This window comes from Moschus berezovskii, chromosome X (assembly GCF_049115385.1).
Source record: "Moschus berezovskii isolate FMDL1 chromosome X, NW_MosBer_1.0, whole genome shotgun sequence".
NCBI classification, from domain to species: Eukaryota; Metazoa; Chordata; class Mammalia; order Artiodactyla; family Moschidae; genus Moschus; species Moschus berezovskii.
This window is the reverse complement of record NC_142488.1, coordinates 57,273,636-57,297,875: the sequence shown is the minus strand read 5'-3', so window position 1 is coordinate 57,297,875 and position 24,240 is coordinate 57,273,636. Positions and strand designations below refer to the sequence as shown.

The window sequence follows — 24,240 nt, the reverse complement described above, 5'->3', positions numbered from 1 at the left end:
CATTCTATGAGGCCACCATCACCCTAATACCAAAACCTGACAAAGATGCCACAAAAAAAGAGAACTACAGGCCAATATCACTGATGAACATAGATGCAAAAATCCTTTACAAAATTCTAGCAATCAGAATCCAACAACACATTAAAAAGATCATACATCATGACCAAGTGGGCTTTATCCCAGGAATGCAAGGATTCTTCAGTATCCGCAAATCAATCAATGTAATATACCATATTAATAAATTGAAAAATAAAAACCATATGATTACTTCAATAGATGCAGAGAAAGCCTTTGACAAAATTCAACATCCATTTATGATAAAAACCCTCCAGAAGGCGGGAATAGAAGGAACATTCCTCAACGTAATAAAAGCTATATATGACAAACCCACAGCAAACATTATCCTCAATGGTGAAAAATTAAAAGTGTTTCCCCTAAAGTCAGGAACAGGACAAGGGTGCCCACTCTCACCTCTACTATTCAACATAGTTTTGGAAGTTTTGGCTACAGCAATCAGAGCAGAAAAAGACATAAAAGGAATTCAAATAGGAAAAGAAGAAGCAAAACTCTCACTGTTTGCAGATGACATGATCCTCTACACAGAAAACCCTAAAGAATCTACCAGAAAATTACTAGAGCTAATCAATGAATACAGTAAAGTTGCAGGATATAAAATCAACACACAGAAATCCCTTGCATTCCTATACACTAATAATGAGAAAATAGAAAGAGAAATTAAGGAAACAATTCCATTCACCGTTGCAACGAAAAGAATGACATACTCAGGAATATATCTACCTAAAGAAACAAAACACCTATACATAAAAAACTACAAAACACTGGTGAAAGAAATCAGAGAGGACACTAATAGATGGAGAAACATACCATGTTCATGGATTGGAAGAATAAATATTGTGAAAATGAATATATTACCTAAAGTAATTTATAAGTTCAATGCAATCCCTATCAAGCTACCAACGGTGTTTTTCACAGAGCTAGAACAAATAATTTCACAATTTGTATGGAAATACAAAAAGCCTCACATAGCCAAAGCAATCTTGAGAAAGAAGAATGGAACTGGGGGAATCAACCTGCTGGACTTCAGGCTCTACTACAAAGCCACAGTCATCAAGACAGTATGGTACTGGCATAAAGACAGAAATATAGATCAATGGAACAAAATAGAAAGCCCAGAGATAAATCCACGCACCTATGGACACCTCATCTTTGACAAGGGAGGTAAGAATATTCAATGGAGAAAAGACAATCTCTTTAACAAGTGGTGCTGGGAAAACTGGCCAACCACTTGTAAAAGAATGAAACTAGAACACTCTCTAACACCATACACAAAAATAAACTCAAAATGGATTAAAGATCTAAATGTAAGACCAGAAACTATAAAACTCCTAGAGGAAAACATAGGCAAAACACTCTCTGACATAAATCACAGCAAGATCCTCCATGACCCACCTCCCAGAATATTGGAAATAAAAGCAAAAATAAACAAATGGGACCTAATTAAAATTAAAAGCTTCTGCACAGCAAAGGAAACTATAAACAAGGTGAAAAGACAGCCTTCAGAATGGGAGAAAATAATAGCAAATGAAGCAACTGATAAAGGATTAATCTCAAAAATATACAAGCAACTCCTACAGCTCAATTCCAGAAAAATAAACGACCCAATCACAAAATGGGCTAAAGAAGTAAACAGACATTTCTCCAAAGAAGACAAACAGATGGATAACAAACACATGAAAAGATGCTCAACATCACTCATAATTCAGTTCAGTTCAGTCGCTCAGTCGTGTCCGACTCTCCACGACCCCATGAATCACAGCACGCCAGGCCTCCCTGTCCATCACCAACTCCCGGAGTTCACTCAAACTCATGTCCACTGAGTCGGTGATGCCATCCAGCCATCTCATTCTCGGTCGTCCCCTTCTCCTCCCGCCCCCAACCTTTCCCAGCATCAGAGTCTTTTCCAGTGAGTCAACTCATTGCATGAGGTGGCCAAAGTATTGGAGTTTCAGCTTTAGCATCAGTCCTTCCAATGAACACCCATTAGAGAAATGCAAATTAAAATGACAATGAGGTACCATTTCACGCCAGTCAGAATGGCTGCTATCCAAAAGTCTACAAGCAATAAATGCTGGAGAGGGTGTGAAGAAAAGGGAACCTTCTTACACTGTTGGTGGGAATGCAATCTAGTACAGCCACTATGGAGACTAGTCTGGAGATTCCTTAAAAAACTGGAAATAGAACTGCCATACAACCCAGCAATCGCACTCCTGGGCATACACACCGAGGAAACCAGAATTTAAAGAGACACATGTACCCAAATGTTCATCGCAGCACTGTTTATAATAGCCAGGACATGGAAGCAACCTAGATGTCCATCCACAGACGAATGGATAAGAAAGCTGTGGTACATTTACACAATGGAGTACTACTCAGCGATTAAAAAGAATACATTTGAATCAGTTCTAATGAGGTGGATGAAACTGGAGCCTATTATACAAAGCGAAGTAAGCCAGAAACAAAAACACCAATACAGTATATTAACACACATATATGGAATATAGCAAGAGGATAACGATAACCCTGTATACGAGACAACAGCAGAGACTTGGATGTGTGGAGCAGTCTTTTGGACTCTGGGAGAGGGCGAGGGTGGGATAATTTGGGAGAATGGATTGAAACATGTATATTATCATATGTGAAACGAATCTGACATGGTTGGGGGCTCCCCACCTCAACACTCTGTGGATTTAAGAGGCTGTTTCTTCTGGAAGTGTATAAATTAGCCTGGGATAGAACCTGCACGCTGAATTTACTAATTAAGAAATGAGAAACCAGAACTATAAAGGTGGCATAGAAATACAAGAAATTATTCTTAAGTAATTTTTTAAAACTTTGAACAGAGTTACAGATTTTGCCATTTGTTATAAACTGGTATATGTAATTTAACCAGAACCATGAGAAAGTTGGTATTGTGTGAATTCTGAGGCACTTTCAACATGTTGTAGGAGTGATGTGGACTTTTTTGAGTTTTACACATTCATAAGTGAATGGTCTGTATCTCGTGCCTTTGTTGGTTTTCTGTGAACTGTAGTTTCTGGGAAGTGAGCAGCTCTCATATCTGTAACTCTTGTAACCCAGTCATTCGTGTGCCTCCTTCATGAGGATCCAGTGCGGCTGTGGTGCTGTTATCCCTCTGATAGGAATTCTAACTCAGTGTAAAGCCCCAAAGGTCTGTTACTTATTTTTATTTTATATTGTACTATATTTATAGTGTTGTGTTTGTTTCAGGTGTATAGCAAAGTGATACAGTTTTATATATATATATATGAATTAACAAAAGCAGTTCCTGTCTTTTGATGGGGAGCTCGTGGTTTATAATATAAATGGCATTATTTTGAGAGAGGGATAACTTAGGTAAGGCATTGGTTTTTTTTTTTTCTTTTTGCAGCTTGAGGCAGTTGTAAAATAATGTAGCTTTTTGCAACTGTGTATTCTATAGTATTTTTTTCATTTGGTGATATTTTAACTGTTAATGTTTATGGCATTGTGCTTTGTACCATTTATTAAATTTAGAAAAAAAATAAAAATTTTAAAAGGCAGGAGGGCCCGCATGTGAGCTGTGCGCCACCAGGGAAAGAGAAGGCACAAGAAGAACTTGGCCTGGATCAAGCAGCCATCACGAAGTCTGACAAGACAAAGGGCTATGGGCATTCACTGGTCTGCATTTCAGACAGAGGATCTAAGACCTTGGCTTCAGCCTTCCCCAATGCCTGCCCCTCTCTGAGGCTGTAAAGAAGGCATCAAGGAATCCCTAGTGCCCACACACCATCTTTTCAGAAGAGAATAATTCAAAGGCTTCCCACACTAAGTCACCAAATGAAGGCACTGCCTGTACATATTATAGACGTATTATATTTGCCTCCTATATCAGTCACTGTCCTCAGTCTTTATCTTTTTAATGCTAATGCATTTATATGCCACTGTTTTGGAAAACAGTTTGATTTCCAAAAACAAAAATTCAAAAACTGTGAGCCTTTAAAAGTTCCATCAAGTGCTTAAACCAGAGAGGGAATACATCAAGGACAAGACATGAGACCAATGAAACCCATGCAGAATACCCATGAGCAAAATTTTAATCCTAGATACGCTTTCCCTTGCCACTTGGCTTTCTTCTGGTAATCATTCCCATGGTTGGTTTGAATATGTTAAGTACAACTGTATTCATGTTATTAGCCAAAGCAGAAAACTAGAAATGTAAATCCACTACCAAAAAATGCATTCATGATATATTCTAACATCACCACACACCGTACACACAAATTACCTATTCCCAATCATATCAGCTGATGTGAATTGGAATTTTAATGCACTTTGAAAAGGGGTAACATGCCACTTATTTGTATATTATTATACTTAGTACTTAACTACATACTTCATACTTTACAAAGTACTTTCACATCCAATTTTCCAATTTTCACAACAATCCCATCATTAAAGTGTTCCTTGGACCATTTTATGAGAGACATCTAAGGCTCAAAAGTGGGATGTGAGTTGCCTGAAGTCACATGTCCACCACACTGAAGCACCAGAACTGGAAACCAGATCTGCTGATCCCAGGGCATTGCACCACATCCTTTTAGAGAGGAAGAACGGGAGGTGTCTCATGGAATCCTATATCTTTCATCTTCCAATTTGGCCTTAACAGTTCACGGTCATGTGTGGGTCACAGAAACATGACTGGTTTAGTCTCTCCCTTACTTTTCCCTTTCCATTATAGAATGGCAAAAAGAAACAAAGGGAGATGGCATGCCCTGGTAATGCCATTAAGAATATAAACCTAAAACAGACCAAGATTTTCAATAAAAATCTACCTTGGCATCCCAATTCCTAGTTGTACCATTCTAAGTCTTATGTTCCTACTCCTTGGGAAACCTTATCATCTTCCATTCCCCTGAAAAATTTTAACATGATGTGTGTGTGTTTGCTGGGGGAAATTCACAAAACATGAAAGCCTCTATGGGCAAATTCTTTCCATGTTAATGCCCTGTAAGCAAACTGAGTGGTAGCACAAAATCAAAGCTTAGGCCATGGTACTTTTTTCAAGTTAGAAAAAGAAAGTCCCGCATCTGAATGACAACTACATGTACATAGGTCAAGGGGTATGAATTTGTTTACATATCAGCAGTCAACTGGTGAAACACTTATTACACATTTTAACTGAAAACATTTAATCAGAGATGGCAACTACCTAAGAACCAACTATTTACGTGCCTGATCAAAAAGGAAGAGACTAAACTAATAGCTAATAATAACCTTTAAGACTAGCATTTCAAAAACAACTTAAATTGGTAACTGGCAAAGCCTATTATTTGTTTTTTTCTTCTGAGAAAATGAAGCTGACAAAGAAAAGGCTATGCAAACACTAAGGTGGTTTTTTTCAGCCATTACAGTGGCTTTAACAACCAATGATTTGGTTTCATTTTCAAGCAACTATGCCCTTGATTATACATTAAGATAAGTTATTTAAAATACCAAACTCTTCATCACCCATTTGATCTGAAGAGCAGTTCCCAAATTCCTCATTTAAATAAAGAATAACATCATTTATATCTGTAAGATCATCTATTTGTTACATGTCAACAGCTGACATACAGAGTCTGGTTACTTTGGTAACCGCATAAATTACTCAGAAAATGGATACTTTAAAAATGTTTTATTTTTTAATTTATGGTTCTGCAGGGTCTTTGTTGCTGTGCAGGCATTTCTCTAGTTGTGGTGAGCAGGGGCTACTCTCTAGTTGCAGTACACGGGCTTCTTATTGTGGTGGCTTCTCTTGTTGTGAAGCATGGGCTCTAGGGTGTGGGGACTTCAGCAGTTGAGGCACACAGGCTCAGTATTTGTAGCTCCATGGCTCTAGAGCATGGGCTCAACAGTTGTGGTGCACAGGCTTAGTTGCTCTGCAGCATGTGGGATCTTCCTGGATCAAGGATCAAACCTGTGTTTCTTGCATTGGCAAGTAGATTCTTTACCACTGAGCCACCAAGGAAGCCCAAAGATACATTTTTTGTACAGAAAACTTAAATCTAGAGACAATGTAACTCAGAGGAACAAAAACAATCCTAGTCCTTCCAGTCAGACAGACAGGTCATAACCTTGACTTAGTCCTGAACCATCTACATAACCTTACACGTCACTTGAGTTTGACATCCTCATCAGTATTAATCAAATGCAGGACATTCTCTACATGTCTGTGAGTATACATATGTGTGCTGGGCTGCTGTGCAGAAATACAGCCATCCATTGTGGAGAGGGAACTTAAGTTCTACTCCTTCTCCCTGAAGATGATGCAGTAAGGAAGGACCATGTGATCTCTAAAGGGAGAGATGGGTTTGACCCTGACTTGCAGCCCTGACCCTCTTATAAAAAGTGGGGGGGCACTATTGCTCCCAAAGTCTCTATGCTATGAGCAACAGAGGCAGCCTTTGGCAGGCCCAGCAATTCCTAGGATCATTAGTTCCATTTCAGCCTCCCCACCTGTGACTTTGACCAACCTGATGGCTAAAGGGCATGTGTCTTCAATTTATGAGGTTAGTAATAAGGAGCCCCATTACCAAGGGCTAACCTTTATCATTCAACATGCACTACGAGGAACTTTGGGTCACAAATTGATCATTCAGTTGCCAATTAGCTCCTTGTGTCTGTTTATAAATGAACTGGAAACCTGGGGGAGAAAGGGTATGAGGTAATCTACCACCACCCTCACATTCTTACAGTTTCTATGATGATTAGAAATAATATATGTAAAAACAGAAGTAAAGGATATATGCAAAGTTCCTTAGATGCTCCATAAATAACTGTATTTGTGTGGGTTGGAAATAGTTTTAAAACCTTTTGAAAATTGCAGAGTTGCTTTGACAGAAGAACTGGCCAAATGGGGAGGCACTTTCTTATAAAATCAGTTGGGATTTTTTCCTCCTCTTATGTTCTGAAAGATTTTGTGTAGGACTGGTATTATTTCTTTTTTAAATGCTAAACAGAATTCACCAATGAAGTCATCTGAGCTTGTATAAAGGTTTTTAATTATGAAAGCAATTTATTTCATTAATATAGGACTGTTCAAGTTTTCCATATCTTCTTGGGTCAGTTTTGGTAATTTGTACCTTTCAAGAAATTTGTCCGTTTGTCCATTTCACCTGGGTTGTCAAATTTATTTGTACAAAGTTGTTCATATTACACTCTTATTGTCCTCTTAAGGTGTAAAGGGTCTGTAGCAATGTCACCTCTTTCATTCTGGATATAGGTTAATTTCTTTCCTCTTTTTTTTTTTAACCTTGATTTATCAACTTGGAAGGCATTCTCTACTTCCTAAGGATGTTATTGAGCTTTATTGGCAGTCAACATCTCTCTTTTCTAGGCTTACTGAAAAGGTTTCCTTTAGTTCCCTTTCAGAAAGACAGCTGAAACAAGTTCCTTGGCTGTTATCTGAAGTAGGCCTTTTTGGAAACTAAATTTTCAAAGAATAGTCCCACAGTGGGGGAGGAAGGCAGCCTAACACTATTTATAAAGGTATTCAGTGTTTTAAACATTTAGAGGCTTAGACCCAATCTTGCTGCTGAGCACAATGACCCTCCCTCAAAAATGACAGATTTTTTTAAAGTTTTTATTTTTGTTTTTTCTAATTTTTGGCCATACCCTCTGGCATGTGGGACCCTAGTTCCCCAACCAGGGCTTGGACCTATGCCCCTGCATTGGAAGGCAGAGTCTTAACCACTGGACCACTGGCGAAGTCCCAGTAATGATTTTTAATTTTTTATTTTGGAGTAATTACAGATTCACAGAAGTGCAAAAATAGTGTAGAGAGGTCCTCTGGTAACTTCACTGGTTATACCTTAAATATCGTACTATAATATCAAAATCAGGAAACTGATATTGGTATAATGTGTGTGTATAATTCTATGTCATTTTATCACATGTGTAGAGTCTTAAAACCACCACTGCAATCAAGATGCAGAACTTTCCACTTTCATGAAGATTTCCCTCATGGTATCCCATTTATAGTCACAGTCACCCACTTCTTTTCCCCACCATCCCTAACCACTGGCAACCACTAATTTGTCCTCCATCCCTATAATTTTTTCATTTCTAGAAAGCTATATAAATGAAACCATATAGTATGTGACCTTTTGAGACTGGATTTTTACACTCAGCATAATGCATTTGTTCCATTTTATTACTGAGAAGTATCCCATGGTATGGATGTTTGTTTAACTATTTACCTATCATGGGACATTGTTTGTTTCCAGTTCTGGGCTATTACAAATAAAGTTGCTATGAATAATCATGTACAGTGTTTTGTGTAAATAGAAGTTTTCATTTCTCTTGGATAAATCCTCAGAATTAAGATCTCTGGGCCAAATGGTTATTTCAACTTTAGTTTTATAAGAAACTGCAAAAGCGTTTTCCAGAGAGGCTGTACCATTTTACATTCCCAACAGCAATGGATGAGAGTTCTGGACTTTAAAACAGAAATGAGTCACTGATGATGATGAATCAGCTGCTGTCTCTGAGTGGGTACAGAACATAGTATAAAGCAATCTGGAAGAAGGAAAAAAACTAGAAAATTGTGCTGGTAACTTAACACAGAGATTCCCATGCTTTAAAAAATACCGTTAAAAAAATCCCTTACCTTCTTTAAACTGTACCCAGCATGGAAAATAATTGGAGGCAGCAGAATGTTGAAAAAGACCTCTGGATCAAATGTTACCTAAAAGTTTAAAAAAAAAGCAATTTTTATTTAATACTAATTGGTGCCATATTATTTCCTTAATATTTTAAGCCACTGACTAAAGTTTGAATATTTTAAAAAATGACATAAATGTGAAAAATCACACAGGAGAGAAGCCACAGCTCCCACGAACACTGGTCTGTTCTTCTCCATACAGCACTTCTGCGCTCTATTCTTGATGGGTTGTCAAATATGTATTAAGACACAACAATTCAGTGCAATTTTGATAATCAACAGAAAGCTTCTGGTCAATGTTCTTAAACAACAAATGAAAACATCTTGATTTTTATTAAACTGTTATAAAAGTTCAACTACAATAAAAGGTGCAGGCATGATTCTTTACTAATTTTCTGCATCCTACCACCTAATGATTTACAGATATAATTTTAATGAATTTAAGTCTCTTTTGACTGACAGCCATTTGTGATAAGTGATGTGGCCTAGACCAATGTCTCCAGTAGTGTTAATGGCTTCCTGAACATCAACAGAAATTTATCAACTATTTCAATTCAGTTACTCAGTCGTGGTCGACTCTTTGCAACCCCAGGGACTGCAGCACGCCAGGCCTCCCTGTCCATCACCAACTTCCGGAGCTTACTTAAACTCATGTCCATCGAGTCAATGATGCCATCCAACCATCTCATCTTCTGCTGTTGCTGTTAAGTCGCTTCAGTCATGTCTGACTCTGTGCGAACCCATAGACGGCAGCCCACCAGGCTCCCCCGTCCCTGGGATTCTCCAGGCAAGAACACTGGAGTGGGTTGCCATTTCCTTCTCCAATGCATGAAAGTGAAAAGTGAAAGTGAAGTCGCTCAGTCATGTCCGACTCTTCGCAACCCCATGGACTGCAGCCTACCAGGCTCCTTCGCCCATGGGATTTTCCAGGCAAGAGTACTGGAGTGGGTTGCCATTCCCTGTCTTCCCCTTTTCCTCCCGCCTTCAATCTTTCCCAGCATCAGGGTCTTTTCCAATGAGTCAGTTCTTCACATCAGGTGGCCAAAGTACTGGAGTTTCAGCTTCAGCATCAGTCCTTCCAATGAATATTCAGGACTGATTTCCCTTAGGATTGACTGGTTGGATCTCCCTGCAGCCCAAGGGACTCTCAAGAGTCTTCTCCAACACCACAGTTCAAAAGCATCTATTCTTCAGCGCTCAGCTTTCTTTATAGTCCAACCCTCACATCCATACATGACTACTGGAAAAACCATAGCCTTGACCAGACGGACCATTGTTGGCAAAGTAATGTCTCAACCTAATATATTGTCTAGGTTGGTCATAGCTTTTCTTCATAAGAGTGTCTTTTTATTTCATGGCTGCAGTCACCATCTGCAGTGATTTTGGAGCCCAAAAAATAAAGTCTGCCACTGTTTCCACTGTTTCCCCATCTATTTCCCATGAAGTGATGGGACCAGATGCCATGATCTTAGTTTTCTGAATGTTGAGTTTCAAGCCAACTTTTTCACTCTCCTCTTTCACCTTCATCAAGAGGCTCTTTAGTTCTTCCTTGCTTTCTGCCATAAAGGTGGTGTCATCTGCATATCTGAAGTTATTGATATTTCTCCCGGCAATCTTGATTCCAGCTTGTGCTTCATCCAGCCCAGCATTTTGCATGATGTACTCTACATATAAGTCAAATAAGCAGAATGACAGTATAAAGCCCTGACGTACTCCTTTCCTGATTTGGAATCAGTCTGTTGTTCCATGTCCAGTTCTACCTGTTGTTTCTTGACCTGCACACAGATTTCTCAGGAGGCAGGTAAGGTGGTCTAGTATTCCCATCTCTTTAAGAATTTTCCAGAGTTTGTTGTGATCCACATAGTCAAAGGCTTTGGCATAATCAATAAAGCAGAAGTAGATGTTTTTCTGGAACTCTCTTGCTTTTTCAATGATCCAACGGATGTTGGCAATTTGATCTCTGGTTCCTCTGCCTTTTCCAAATCCAACTTGAACATCTGGAAGTTCACAGTTCATGTACTAAGGAGACTAAAATTACCTGTAGGTAATCAGGGAAACTGGGCTTCCCTAGTAGCTCAGCTAGTAAGAAATCCACCTGCAATGCAGGAGACCCCAGTTCAATCACTGGGTTGGGAAGATCCCCTGGAGGAGGGCATGGCAACCCACTCTAGTATTCTTGCCTGGAGAATCTGCATGGACAGAGGAGCCTGGCAGGCTACAGTCCATGCAGTTGCAAAGAGTCAGACACAACTGAGCAACTAAGCACAGCACAGCACAATCAGGAAAATCACTGTGAAACTATTAACAAAGTCTTATGACATCCAGAAAAGAATTAAACATTCTATAAAGCCTCCTAACCCTTTTAAAGAATTTGCTCGTGTTTCTAGATTAACCGGCTCTTATTTCAATTAATTATTTTAATTCTTCATTCTAATTATTAAATGTTTTAATAATTCTAATTATTAAATTAGCATTTCACTTTAGAAACTGAAACTATTGATTAGCCTAATTCACAGTATGCTTTAATTCAAATTATGTTTTATTCTATCTTCTTGCTAAAGATAAAAGCAGTCTGAAAAGCAGAGAATATCAGAATGAGAAGGGGCCTTGGACAATATCTATCCAATATGAGGACACTGGAGCCAAAAAGTTTGTGACTTACTGAAGTCTCCAAACCCAGAAATGTATGAATCAGCACAAGAGTTCCCTGACACCCACTCCAATACTCTGCATCAACCAAGCTGCCTCAACAGGCCTCTTATCCCTTCAACTGACAACAATAATCTTAGCTGTATTTGTTCTCCCACCTTGTTTTATGTGGGAAAAGTTTAAAAAGAAGGGATCTGAATATACATTTTTCTAAAGATAACAGAGTAAAAGTCAACTTCATCTTCTATTATGGAACTCAAAGATGGAAATGGGCTGGGGTCCTTTCCCTTTCCCCAACATCCTCTCTAGTATGAAGGACTTGGGTGGCCATTTCAAAACAGCCATTAGTGTGGTATTTACACTGGGTATCTTCCTCAGTTGCATTTAATTTCACAAATGTTTATGGAAATCCTATGCATTCTTATGAAGGGTTGAAAGCAAAGAGCTCACTAGAATTGCCATTAGGGAAAAGATGATGGGCATGTTTAATGTTCCAGGTTGAGAATAATTTTCTTTAAGGATTATGGCAGATCCAGAGAACAATAATTTTCGGAATGCAGGCTACACTCTATGACCGCAATCACTAATTGCAGTCAATAAATTAGGAAACGTAAATTGTAGAATATGGTAAAAAGAATCATGAAGAACTAAGAATAACTTCTGAACACTGAATATACAAGCTAAAAGAAAAATGAGAAACCAATCTTATTTTAAGAAAGAAACAATCTCATCCCTAACCATAACAAGGATAAGAAACATAGTCAAGAAGAGATGGGAGTTGGAGAGAGGAGCTGAGTGGGGATGTACAAGTGCAGTGCACCACTGGTGACCCATGTCAGTCTGACAAAGCTAAAAGGCTCAAGTTCGAATCTGGTTCCTTCTCTTCATCACAGTCCAAAAGCTTCCTAGCCAAACTGAGAGCCAGGAATGTTACTGATGTTCTAGGAATCTGAAAATATTTCTCTTCACAAGGTCAAGACAGAATTGGAAAATCAAATACCACATCAGTTGTTTTTAATTAAATAAAGCAGTAAGAGTTTTGCATTAAAAAACAAAGACCATGTCAGGACCACAACAGCTCACCTTCCTCAGCATGTCGTTCTGCTCTACACTGTTGACCTTGCCAGGGCTGATTTCTCCTTTCAGGGTGTATTCAAAGAACTTCCCACTGACATTCACTAATAAGGTGCTGAAGGCCCTGTCTTCCTGAGTGCAGCTGAGTGACTTGTCATGACCACTGGTGGCAGTGGTGCCATACCTCAGGATCACCCCGACGATGAGTCCTGAAACACAGTGGAAGAAAACATCAGGCCTGTGAAAGGACAGACAGATTATTTTTTGGAGGCCAAGGAGAGGGTGTGTATTTTAGGAACAACTCTGCAGTCCTTCAGAAGGGTTAGGCATCCATCTATTCTGGTTTGGGTCCCTCAGCCACCAGGAGGACAAGGTAGGCCAGTACCTTTCAGGGTTATGATGGCACTCTTAGTATTTGGAACCACTGATAGTGTCTCACATCTCAGGATTTTGTGGAAGGAAAATGGGTGATAAGAGGCAAAGTTGTTTTCTGCCCAGCAGAACCACTGAGCTCTTTGATTTCTACCAGCAGCATCCCTCAGGCCATCCACCAGCAAGGACAAGGCCGCGAGAATTTCTAGTTGCTACAAAAGCAACTTATTTTGCCACACACCAGAGGAAGGGAAGAAAAGAAAGGCTTTTGCTTAGGTCATCTCAGGTACTGGATATCATGGAGAAAATAATTATATCCCTTAGGGAGCCAAACACCACAGTGTAAATTTTCACAGTCATGATTCAAGAACTGGAGAGCTGGCTTCTTGGGGTTGCAGCATTGACACAGCTAGCATAATTAGCTGCAAGTCTTTCTATCACATTCTTAGTAGGGTTTTCCCTTTAGGAGGAAAAAAACAGCAAAACTGTGTGTAAGCATTTAATCCCATGAGTTATAAAGAAATGTTGCTCCCCTGGTCCTGGACATGAGTCACACATGCCCAAGTAAAAGTGAGTGAAATGTGAAAAAAAAACACAAATAACCATAAGACTTTCTATAATTCTCTCTTAGGAGGAAAATTTCAGATTTCTCTTTAAATTCAGTTCTTTATTAGAAATATTAAGAGAGAAAATGGTACAATGCTCCTCCCACCTAATTTTGCCATTAAAGGAGAAAGTTATATGAGAAAAAGAAAGAACAATGGTTACTATATACCACATATAGTGTGCTTCCCTGGTGGTAAAGAGTGTTTCAGGTGGTAAAGAGTCTGCCTGTAGTGCACAAGACCCAGGTTTGATCCCTAGGTCAGGAAGATCCCCTGGAGAAGGAAATGGCAACCCACTCCAGTATTCTTGCCCAGAAAATCCCATGGACAGAGGAGCCCAGTGGACTACACTTCATGGGATCCCAAAGAGTCAGACACAGCTGAGCAACTTCACTTCACGTCACTTCATGTGCGATGTTCTACAATGTCTCTTATAACCAAGACATATAAGAACTCACAAGACACTGTTGAAGAACAAATAATATGTAAAATCCAGAAAGATATAGTTCTTTAAGTCACACTCTGTGCTCTGTGTCTATTGTTTTATTATTGCTGTTGTTATTATTAATATTAAAGACTTGTTCTAACATACTTGAACTCTGTGAGAAAATAAAGTTGCAAATTTTTACTGTAAATTTAAAATGAGGTTCTTAAAAATCTCAGCTTGAGACTTTGGTTCTCTACCATCCAGAAGGTACACACATGTTGTACATTTGGCAGCCAGATAGACTGGAATCCTGGGCAATCTTTTTGTCTGGTTTGGCTGTGCCAACTCTCAAGAAAATCTGTCATAAGAGGCCTTTGTCATCTTCACTTTCACTGTGTCCACCTGTACAACCAAGGTCCTTTACTTTCTTAAACTATTTTGGGGCATAAACCTTCTAGATTTTGTGAAGGTTGCATCCTCTGTACTCTCTTGTGCAGGAGGCTCTTGCATGTGTCTGGAAATTCTTTTCTAAGCCACACACAGACCACAACAACTATCTAAGGTTGGATGGGCCAGAAGGACCCCCCCCCACTGATCCCCAACATTAAAGGGCCCCAAACAGTTCAATTCAGTTACTCAGTCATGTCCGACTCTTTGTGACCCCATGGATTGCAGCACACCAGGCTTCCCTGTCCATCACCAACTCCTGGAGCTTTCTCAAACTCGTCCACTGAGTCAGTGATGCCATCCAACTATCTCTTCCTCTGTCGTCTCCTAAAACTTGGTCTAATTTACATCCAACAGGAGGTTCTGTGAACAACAACAACAAAAAATGTTGCCTGCAATTCTAGTAAACAAAAAATATTTCAGACCAAAGAAACTACCACCACCACCCTGCAAGGTGCACCCTGGGGAGAAGTTAGATGGAGAAAAACAGGCTATGTGTCTCGATAGTTAAGATGCATATCAAAGGAATAATTTCAATGAGCCCAGACTCTCACATCTTCCCATACATAGATAAGTATTAAATTCATTAATTTGAGAGGTCTGGTTTTTGTGATTAGCAGTAATTTTTTGATGCTATTCCTGGGCTGTATAGTTGTCAGCAAGGTTCTTGAATAAAACACGTTTTTCTTCAGTCAACAAAGTCTTCATCAGGAAACCAAAATAAGTCGTTTATAAAAGGCTGTCCTCCCAAATCAATAGCTGCATCACATAACTCACTGTGTTTACTCGTTATTAGCAAACTTAACTAAAAAGCTAAACCATAATAGGACAGGGTCTTCACAATGACTACTCTAACAAAAGAGGAGGTGCAATATTGTGATTTATAATAAGAAATCTTCGTCCCAGTTTCCTGGTACATAGCTCCTAAAACCCCTGGAATCCCTAAGGCTCTAAGAGTCTGTTTGTATGCTAATGAGATGACTGATGGCTGGGGGCTCCCAGATTAGCCTTTGAATGGGGGCTGCTTGCCAAGGGAATCAACCAGGTGATTAGAGAGTTGGAACTTTTAGTCATCCAACCCCTGAGCTCCAGGCAGGGAAGAGGTGCTAGAGGTTAAAATGATCATTAATGACCAATGATTTAGTTAACTATACCAGTATAATGAAACCTCTATAAAATCCCCAGAGTACACAGGTTCGGAGAGCTTCTGGACTGGTGAACACATGAGGGCAGAGAAGGGTAGCTCACGGAAACTCCGTGTCCATTCCTACCTAACATGCCTCATCCATCTCTCCCATATGGCTGTTTCCGAATTATATCCTTTTCTAATAAATCAGTAATATAGTAAGTAAACAGGTTTCCTGAGTTCTTTGATCTATTCTAGCAAATGATCAAAGCCAAGGAGGGGAACATGGGAACCTCTGACTTACAGTCAGTTGGTCAGAAGTTGGATTTATGACTAACCTCTGAAGTAAGAGGGGCAGAGGTCTTGTGAGACCTGTGGGATCTGATGCTACGTCCAGGTAGACAGTGTTAGAATTGAGTTAAACTGTGGGATACTCAGTCGGTATCCACTTGAGAGCTGGAGAATTGCTTGGTGTGCGAAAATTCCCACACATGTGGTCACAGAAATGTCTAGTGAGAGTATTGAGAACAGAAGGGATACAGGAGATTTTTCTTTATAGGAGGTTTATATTTGCAGACAAATGCCTCTACTACAGGAAATGTCCTTGAAGTCTCTCTCTGTAATCATCACCATCATACCTAGAAGCGTTATTAGATGATGAATACTGTTTTTACATACTTATAAAATCTTACCCTCCCTACCTGGGCCCAAGGTGCCCATGTTAAACATGCGATGGTGACAATAAAGATGATGATGCTGCCCCCTTGTGTTAAAACATGACAACAACAGTCAGATAATTCAAGATAGAATTTGAGTAACTCCTTAAAACATCTACATTCATATTTATTACCACTGTACTCTATGGCACTAAAGGACAGTCACTGCTATATTAAGTTCACATGTGGCATCTTCCACTTCAAGAAAGAATAAGATATTAGGAGTATTAGGAGTGTAGAGGGTTAGCTTAGAAAGAATATAATAAAGACTTAGAAAAAACATGAATGGCATATTTCCATCTTCTAGACATGGAAGGAAATGGCAACCCACTCCAGTGTTCTTGCCTGGAGAATCCCAGGGACGGGGAGCCTGGTGGGCTTCCGTCTATGGGGTCACACAGAGTCGGACACGACTGAAGTGACTTAGCAGCAGCAGCAGCAGCAGCAGACATGGAAGACATCCCCTGACAGGGAACTATAGAGATATCATAACTACAAGGAATTAGGATTTGACACTAGATATTTTTCAAAGCTTAGAAAGTTCAATATCACCCCCAAAAATGATCGAAAGCAATGGAAGCATTAATGACTTTACTGGATCAACATCATAATGTTCAAGATTACCAAGAGCAATAATCCATGTGTGTGGGCCAGAAAAACAGCACATGTCAGCTGATGAAAAGAGACTCACTGATTTCACAGGTATATGACTAATGCTAGGAAAAAAATTAGTTCTGAACTTTTATAGAAAGCAAATATAGATGAAATTCCTTTGACATCTGATGTGGTTTAAAGCAGCCTGATGAACTCCAAAGGTGCAAAAATTCAACTTTTTCAGTAGAAAAAAATTCAAGACTATTTCAAACTTTTTGAGTATGAAAAAAAACTGTATTTATTAATTGTGCTGATGGTGTACAACTGCCAGATTTTCTAATGTTTAAAAGAAACACCTAACCAAAAAAAGAACCCTGTATACAGTTTATGAATGTTCCCATTGGTGGTATAAGAAAGGAACTTAATTATGAACAAAGTATGGTTCAAAAATTCTATAAGGCCATAAAAGAAACTAGCTCCATTCTGTGACTGAGTTTGTCAGGAAGACAGTTGAACAAATCGACACTCAGCTGTAATTCTAGACAACTATCCACCTGCTGCAATATTTAAGTGTCTCCATCAATAAGCCTTTGTTAAGGAATTGGAAACAGGTGCATGGATGCTCTGTTCTCTAATGAGACTCCACCTCCCCTTTTATGAGCTACTAGAAGCAGACGATCATCAGTAGGGTTTGACCACCACTATGGGGATTTTTCGGAGAAGGCAATGGCACCCCACTCCAGTACTCTTGCCTGGAAAATCCCATGGGCAGAGGACCTGGTAGGCTGCAGTCCATGGGGTCGCGAAGAGTCGGATACGACTGAGAGACTTCACTTTCACTTTTCACTTTCATGCATTGGAGAAGGAAATGGCAACCCACTCCAGTGTTCTTGACTGGAGAATCCCAGGGACAGGGAGCCTGGTGGGCTTCCGTCTATGGGGTCGCACAGAGTCGGACACGACTGAAGCAAATTAGCAGCAGCAGCAGCAGCATGGGAATTTTTACAGCACTGTAGAAGTTTTTCTGAGTTCTAAGGCTTCATCTGAAATTCTGAGAAAACAAAATGTCCCATTCCACATTCCATTACACAGTGTCTGAAGAGAGTGATAACTATTTCTAACTGAGCAAATTAAGAGAATGCAATGGATCCCAGCAGTGACATGATTTTTCAGATTTGGGAATCATTCAAGTGACTCTCGTTTTGAGAATGTACGTTACAGCATTTTCAATATCCTTTTTTACTTGTTCTACTACTTACATAGCTGTGTTATTCACTGATATATTCACTTCAAGAATAATTCATTTAAAATATTTTTGTTACTAGTTTTTAGTATGTAGTGAAATAACTTTTTAAAGACAATTTTATTGATGTGCAATTTAAGTAACATAACATTCCCCATTTTCAGTGTACAGTTAATGATTTTATTAAATTCTCAGAGTTGTACAATTATCATAATCTAATTTGGAACATTTCCTTTTGTTCACTCTCTGTTTCCCACTCCCACCCCCATGCAACTACTGATCTATCTTCTGTCTCTATAGATTTGACTTTTCTGGACATTTCATAGAAAAGAAATCATACTATATGTAGTCTTTTGTATCTGGCTTCTTTCTCTCAGCATAATCTTTTCAGGGCTCACCCATGTGGAAGGAAGATATTAGTACTTCATTACGTTTTTATTGTTGAATAGTATTCCACTATATGGATATAACATATCTTGTTTATTCATCACCAGTTGATGAGCATTTGTATTGGTTCCATTTACTGCTATTATGAGTAATGCTGCTATGAACTTTTGCATACAAGTCTGGATAGACATATGTTTCCATTTCTTTACTGTAGACACCTAGGAGTGGAACCACTATGTCATATGGTAAATCTATACTTATTACTTTAAGAAACTGTTGAAGAGTTTTTATTTGGGAAACTGTATACCATTTTATACAATTCATATCCCCACCAGCAAGGTATCAGAGTTATAGTTTGTTTACATGCTCTAAACTCTTTCTTATTGTCTTTTGGTTGTATCTATTTTATAGAGTGTTAAGTGGTATCTCACTGTGGTTTTAATTTGGATTTCCCTAATGCCTAATGATGTCAAGCATATTTTTATGTGCTTATGGGTCATTTGCATATCTTCTTTGGTGAAATGTCTATTAATTCAAATCTTTTGACATGTTTAAATTAGACTGTCTTATTGAATTATAACAGATCTTGGTGTATTCTGACACAAGTTCCTTATTGAATATATGATTTGAAAATATTTTCTTCCAGTCTGTGACTTGTTTTTTCTTTCTTTAAACTTTCTTGATGCTATCTTAAAATGTTTCTTTTTAAATTGTCTTAACAATAAAATGGATTTTTTCCCTTTGGGTGTACACTTCTATGAATCTTTAAATTTTATTTTTTATTGAGGTAACACTGGTTTATAACATTATACAAATTTCATGGGTACAACACTATATTTGTACTTCTGTATATAATACAGCATAGGTTCACGTAAGCACTACCACAACCAGGATACCAAACAGTTCTAGCACTCCCAGAAAAACTCCCTTGTACTATATCCCTTGACAGTTACACCTTCACCCTACCTATAACAGCAAGAGTCACTGATTTGTTTCCTACTACTAGAGCTTTGTTGTTTCAAGATTCAGTTCAGTTCAGTCACTCAGTCATGTCCGACTCTTTGAGACCCCATGGACTGTAGCACCCCAGGTTTCCCTGTCCATCACCAACTCCCAGACCTTACTCAAATTCATGTCCATCGAGTCGGTGATGCCATCTAACCATCTCATCCTCTGTTGTCCCCTTCTCCTGCCTTCAATCTTTCACAGCATCAGGGTCTTTTCCAATGAGTCAGCTCTTCACATCAGGTGGCCAAAGTATAGGAGTTTCAGCTTCAGCATCAGTACTTCCAATGAATATTCAGGACTGATTTCCTTGAGGATTGACTGGTTGGATCTCCTTGCAGTCCAAGGGACTCTCAAGGGTATTCTCCAACACCACAGTTCAAAAGCATCAATTCTTCGGTGCTCAGCTTTCTTTATAGTCCAAATCTCACATCCATACATGACTACTGAAAAATCATAGCTTTGAATAGATGGACTTTTGTTGGCAAAGTAATGTCTCTGCTTTTTAATATGCTGTCTAGGTTGGTCATGTCTTTTAATTTCATGGCTGCAGTCACCATCTTCAGTGATTTTGGAGCCCCCCAAAATAAATTCTCTCACTGTTTCCATTATTTCCCCATCTATTTGCTGTGAAGCGATGGGACCGGATGCCATAATCTTAGTGTTCTGAATGTTGAGTTTTAAGCCAACTTTTTCACTTTCACTCCTCTTTCACTTTCCTCAAGAGGCTCTTTAGTTCTTCTTCACTTTCTGCCATAAGGGTGGTGTCATCTGCATATCTGAGGTTATTGATATTTCTCCCGGCAATCTTGATTCCAACTTGTGCTTCATCCAGCCCAGTGTTTCTCATGATGTAAAATAAGTTAAATAAATAGGGTGACAATATACAGCCTTGACGTACTCCTTTCCTGATTTGGAACCAGTCTGTTGTTCCATGTCTTGTTCTAACTGTTGCTTCTTGACCTGCATACAGATTTCTCAGGAGGCAAGTCAGGTGGTCTGGTATTCCCATCTCTTGAAGAATTTTCCATAGTTTGTTGCGATCCACAAAGTCAAAGGCTTTGTCATAGTCAATAAAGCAGAAATAGATGTTTTTCTGGAACTCTTGTGCTTTTTCAATGATCCAACCGATGTTGGCAATTCGATCTCTGGTTCCTCTGCCTTTTCTAAATTCATCTTGAACATCTGGAAGTTCATGGTTCACGTGCTGCTGAAGCCTAGCTTGAAGAATTTTGAGCATTACTTTACTAGCGTGTGAGATGAGTGCAATTGTGCAGTAGTTTGAACATTATTTGGCATTGCCTTTCTTTTGGATTGGAATGAAAGCTGATTTTTTCCAGTCCTGTGGCCACTGCAGTTTTCCAAATTTGCTGGCATATTGAGTGCAGCACTTTCACAGCATCATCTTTTAGGATTTGAAATAGCTCAACTGGAATTCCATCACTTCCACTAACTTTGTTCGTAGTGATGCTTTGCAAGGTTAAATAGAGTCAAAGTATGTAACCTTTTGAGACTAGCTTCTCTTGCTCAGCCAAATCCCTAACTTCATTCCTTTTTATTGTTGAGTAGATTCCATTGTGTGAATACACTACAGTTTATCCACTAACCTGCTGAGGGACATCTGGTTTGTTTATAGCTTTTGGCTATCACAAATAAGGCTGCTATGAACATTCGTGAACACGGTTTTATATGAATATGTTTTCACTTCTCTAGGGCAAATACAGAGTAGGACTGCTCAGTTATTGGGCAAACATATGTTTAACTTTTTAAGAGTTGGTCAAATCATTTCCCAGAGTTTCTATACCATATTCGCAACAATCAACCCCCCCAAACAAGGTATGAGAGTTCTAATTGCTCTGAATCTGAAAACTCTTGACAATACAACTGAAAATCTGCAAATAGCCAATCAGCCAGCCTGCTGTGATTCATGGGGTTGCAAAGAGTCAGACACGACTGAGCGACTGAACTGAACTGAACCATAAAGGTCTCTACAGCCACACCCATACCATCCCCAAGTCCCTCACCTCTGGCAACCACTAACCTGCTCTCCACATCTGTAATTAGATTACTTCACAAATGTTATATAACTGGAACTTCCACATGTACCATTTTGAGATTGACTTTTTTCATTCAGTAAGGTTTGGGTGTTCATTGAAAGGACTGATGCTAAAGCTGAAACTGCAATACTTTGGCCACCTCATGCGAAGAGTTGACTCACTGGAAAAGACTCTGATGCTGGGAGGGATTGGGGGCAGGAGGAGAAGGGAACGACAGAGAATGAGATGACTGGATGGCATCACCGACTCGATGGACATGAGTTTTGAGTGAACTCCGGGAGTTGGTAATGGACAGGGAGGCCTGGCATGCTGTGATTCATGGGGTCGCAAAGAGTCGGACATGACTGAGCGACTGAACTAAACTGGGAGTAACGTTACTCTGATAGAGGTAGATTTTAACTAAGAAATAAAGTGAGTTTGTAGCCCTTCAAGACAAATGTTCTGTCTTGCTTTCCTTAGTATATGCGACACTAAAATAGTGAAGATCAGGCCCATCAGCTAAGAGTTCAACCTCCAATTCAATGCCCCTCTTTTTCAATAGCTGAAATTCCAAAGATTTGATTAAAACCAACATGGGACAGGTTTATGTAGTTCAAAATATACCATCAATTCTAAATAGTTTCCCCAAATATGTAATGTTATAGTTAAGAACAAGAGGAAGAAAATGACTTTAGGTTTTAGATATCTACTTGGGAAAACAAGACATGGAAAAATGTCCCATGAAGTTCTTAGGACACCAGGAACATCTTCCCATCACTTCTGTGCAGCATTTCTCTGTGGGTCACCAGATACCACATATCTCTGACAATATTTACAAACTGGAGATGCCCACTCTAGGATATAATGGAAGAGTGGGAGAGTCTTTCACTGAAAACTAGGAACCAAGGAGGCAGACTTGGACTCAATGACTGAAATTTTAACTAGAGGAGTCCAATATGGTACCCAAGTATAAATAGATTACACTTGCCTCATTTTAACTAGAGGAGTCCAATATGGTACCCAAGTATAAATAGATTACATTTGCCTCATTCTAGGTGTGGCGTCTGCTGGCTCAACACCTCTAGGGCCTGGAGGGATTATTTCTGCCTAATCCAGGGCTACAGTCTCAGGAAGCCATTTTGTCGCACCTAAACCACACTCTCTAAGCTCTACCCATCTGGCTCCTTTATCTCCCAATTGGTTCCAATTTTGATAGCAGAGAGAGTATCACTAATTTAACCCCTCAAATCCCAAGCAATATGGATGACCACTTAAAGTCTTAATCATATTTTCTTTAAAATGCTTTCAAAATAAAATTCACAGATGCTTGAGAAAAACATGGAAGACCAGTAGATTCCTGGATTAGGTCTAAGGACTTTAGGTTAGGTATATGAATATTTACTTGATTCTGTCTCATACTCTGACATTTCTCAAAATCAAGGACAGTAAACCCATATCACTCAATGCATTTTACTTGTTGTTTTGTGCATTTCCCAATTTAATTAAAACACACTAATCAAATTCATGTCAACTGCCGAAGGACTATCAATGTTACCACAGCAATTTATCACCATTTTCCTGACCCATTCACCACTCTTTAAAGGTCTGGGACAAGACTTGCAGCTAAACATCGGCTACCTTTTGAAATAAATTAATCAATCCTTCCTCTGAGCCTGGAACTCTGCTCCCACTCTCTGCTCCCTACCATCTTCACTGGATTAACTCCTACTCACCCTTCAAGTCACAATGTAGATATCATTTCCTCCAGGCAGAGAAGCCCATCCTGATATCTCAGGACTGGGATGAATTATTCACAATCAGGGTTGCCCTCGCAGACTTCAACATGAAAGAGGCTTCCTGGAATTGTTCAGGGCACAACAAACACAACCATACATGGCAACCCATCTCATTATGCATTTCCAAAACAGTCTCTGATAGTGAACAGTTATCAGAACAATGATTGCACTACACTGGGACTGCCACTTAAGTGCTTGACCCTCACCCTGAAGGTTAATTTTCCTGAAGGCAATGTGCAATGAGCACTTACCTCCCATCCCTGCAATCTGACCACTACAATCACTGAATAAATGACAATACACTATGGAGATGTGAGCCAGCAGCCTTGTGTTAACAAGGAAATTTGCGTTTTAAGAGCCTTTAGTTCTGACTCCTATTTTCAACCTCTTACCTGCCATTAAATTCAACGGTGCTAAACTTTATTAGCCTTTATAATTTGGCCCAAATTAATAAATAAAAGTCAAGTACTCTTATAGGATAAAAAATCTTCAATGAGGGACTTCCTTGGTGGTCCAGTGGCTAAGACCGTGTGCTCCCAATGCAGAGGGCCCAGGTTTGATCCCTGGTTGGGGAACTAGATCCCTCATGCCACAACTAAGAGTTCACATGTTCTGTGACTAAGACCCGGTACAGCCAAATAAATAACTGGCAAAAAAAAAAACCCTCCAATGATTTTGAGGCATATTACAGAATCTATTTCCTAGAAGCCCTGAATTCAAACAACACTGCAAATAAACAAATGCACTAATCACAGCTATCTTAGACAGCCATGAAACTGGAACACACAATAGCAACTACATTCATTTGCTGCTCTAATTACTCCAATTACTAAGGAATGATTGAGCTTTAACTAAAATAAATGCAAATATAGAGGCATACACAAGTGAAAAGGGAGGGTTTTGAGAACACATGGTAAAATAAATGAACAAAACAGAGCTTGTGCATACTTACTTCACTTTTTGTTTGTGATACCATATTAAGAAAATAAAAATATTGAAGAA

At 39.2% G+C, this 24,240-nt stretch overlaps 1 protein-coding gene across 3 annotated transcripts in view; it reads right to left on the bottom strand.

The window, feature by feature from the left end:
- Positions 1-24,240, bottom strand: part of SLC9A7 (solute carrier family 9 member A7) — a 171,656-nt gene that overhangs the window by 81,348 nt on the left and 66,068 nt on the right. For all 3 annotated transcript variants that reach the window (XM_055437916.2, XM_088834144.1, XM_088834143.1), the window contains exons 2-3: positions 12,494-12,693; positions 8,708-8,785 (exon numbers count right to left, since the gene is read on the bottom strand). In XM_055437916.2, the coding sequence (XP_055293891.1) occupies positions 8,708-8,785; positions 12,494-12,693 (278 nt within the window). The remainder of the gene's footprint in view (positions 1-8,707; positions 8,786-12,493; positions 12,694-24,240) is intronic.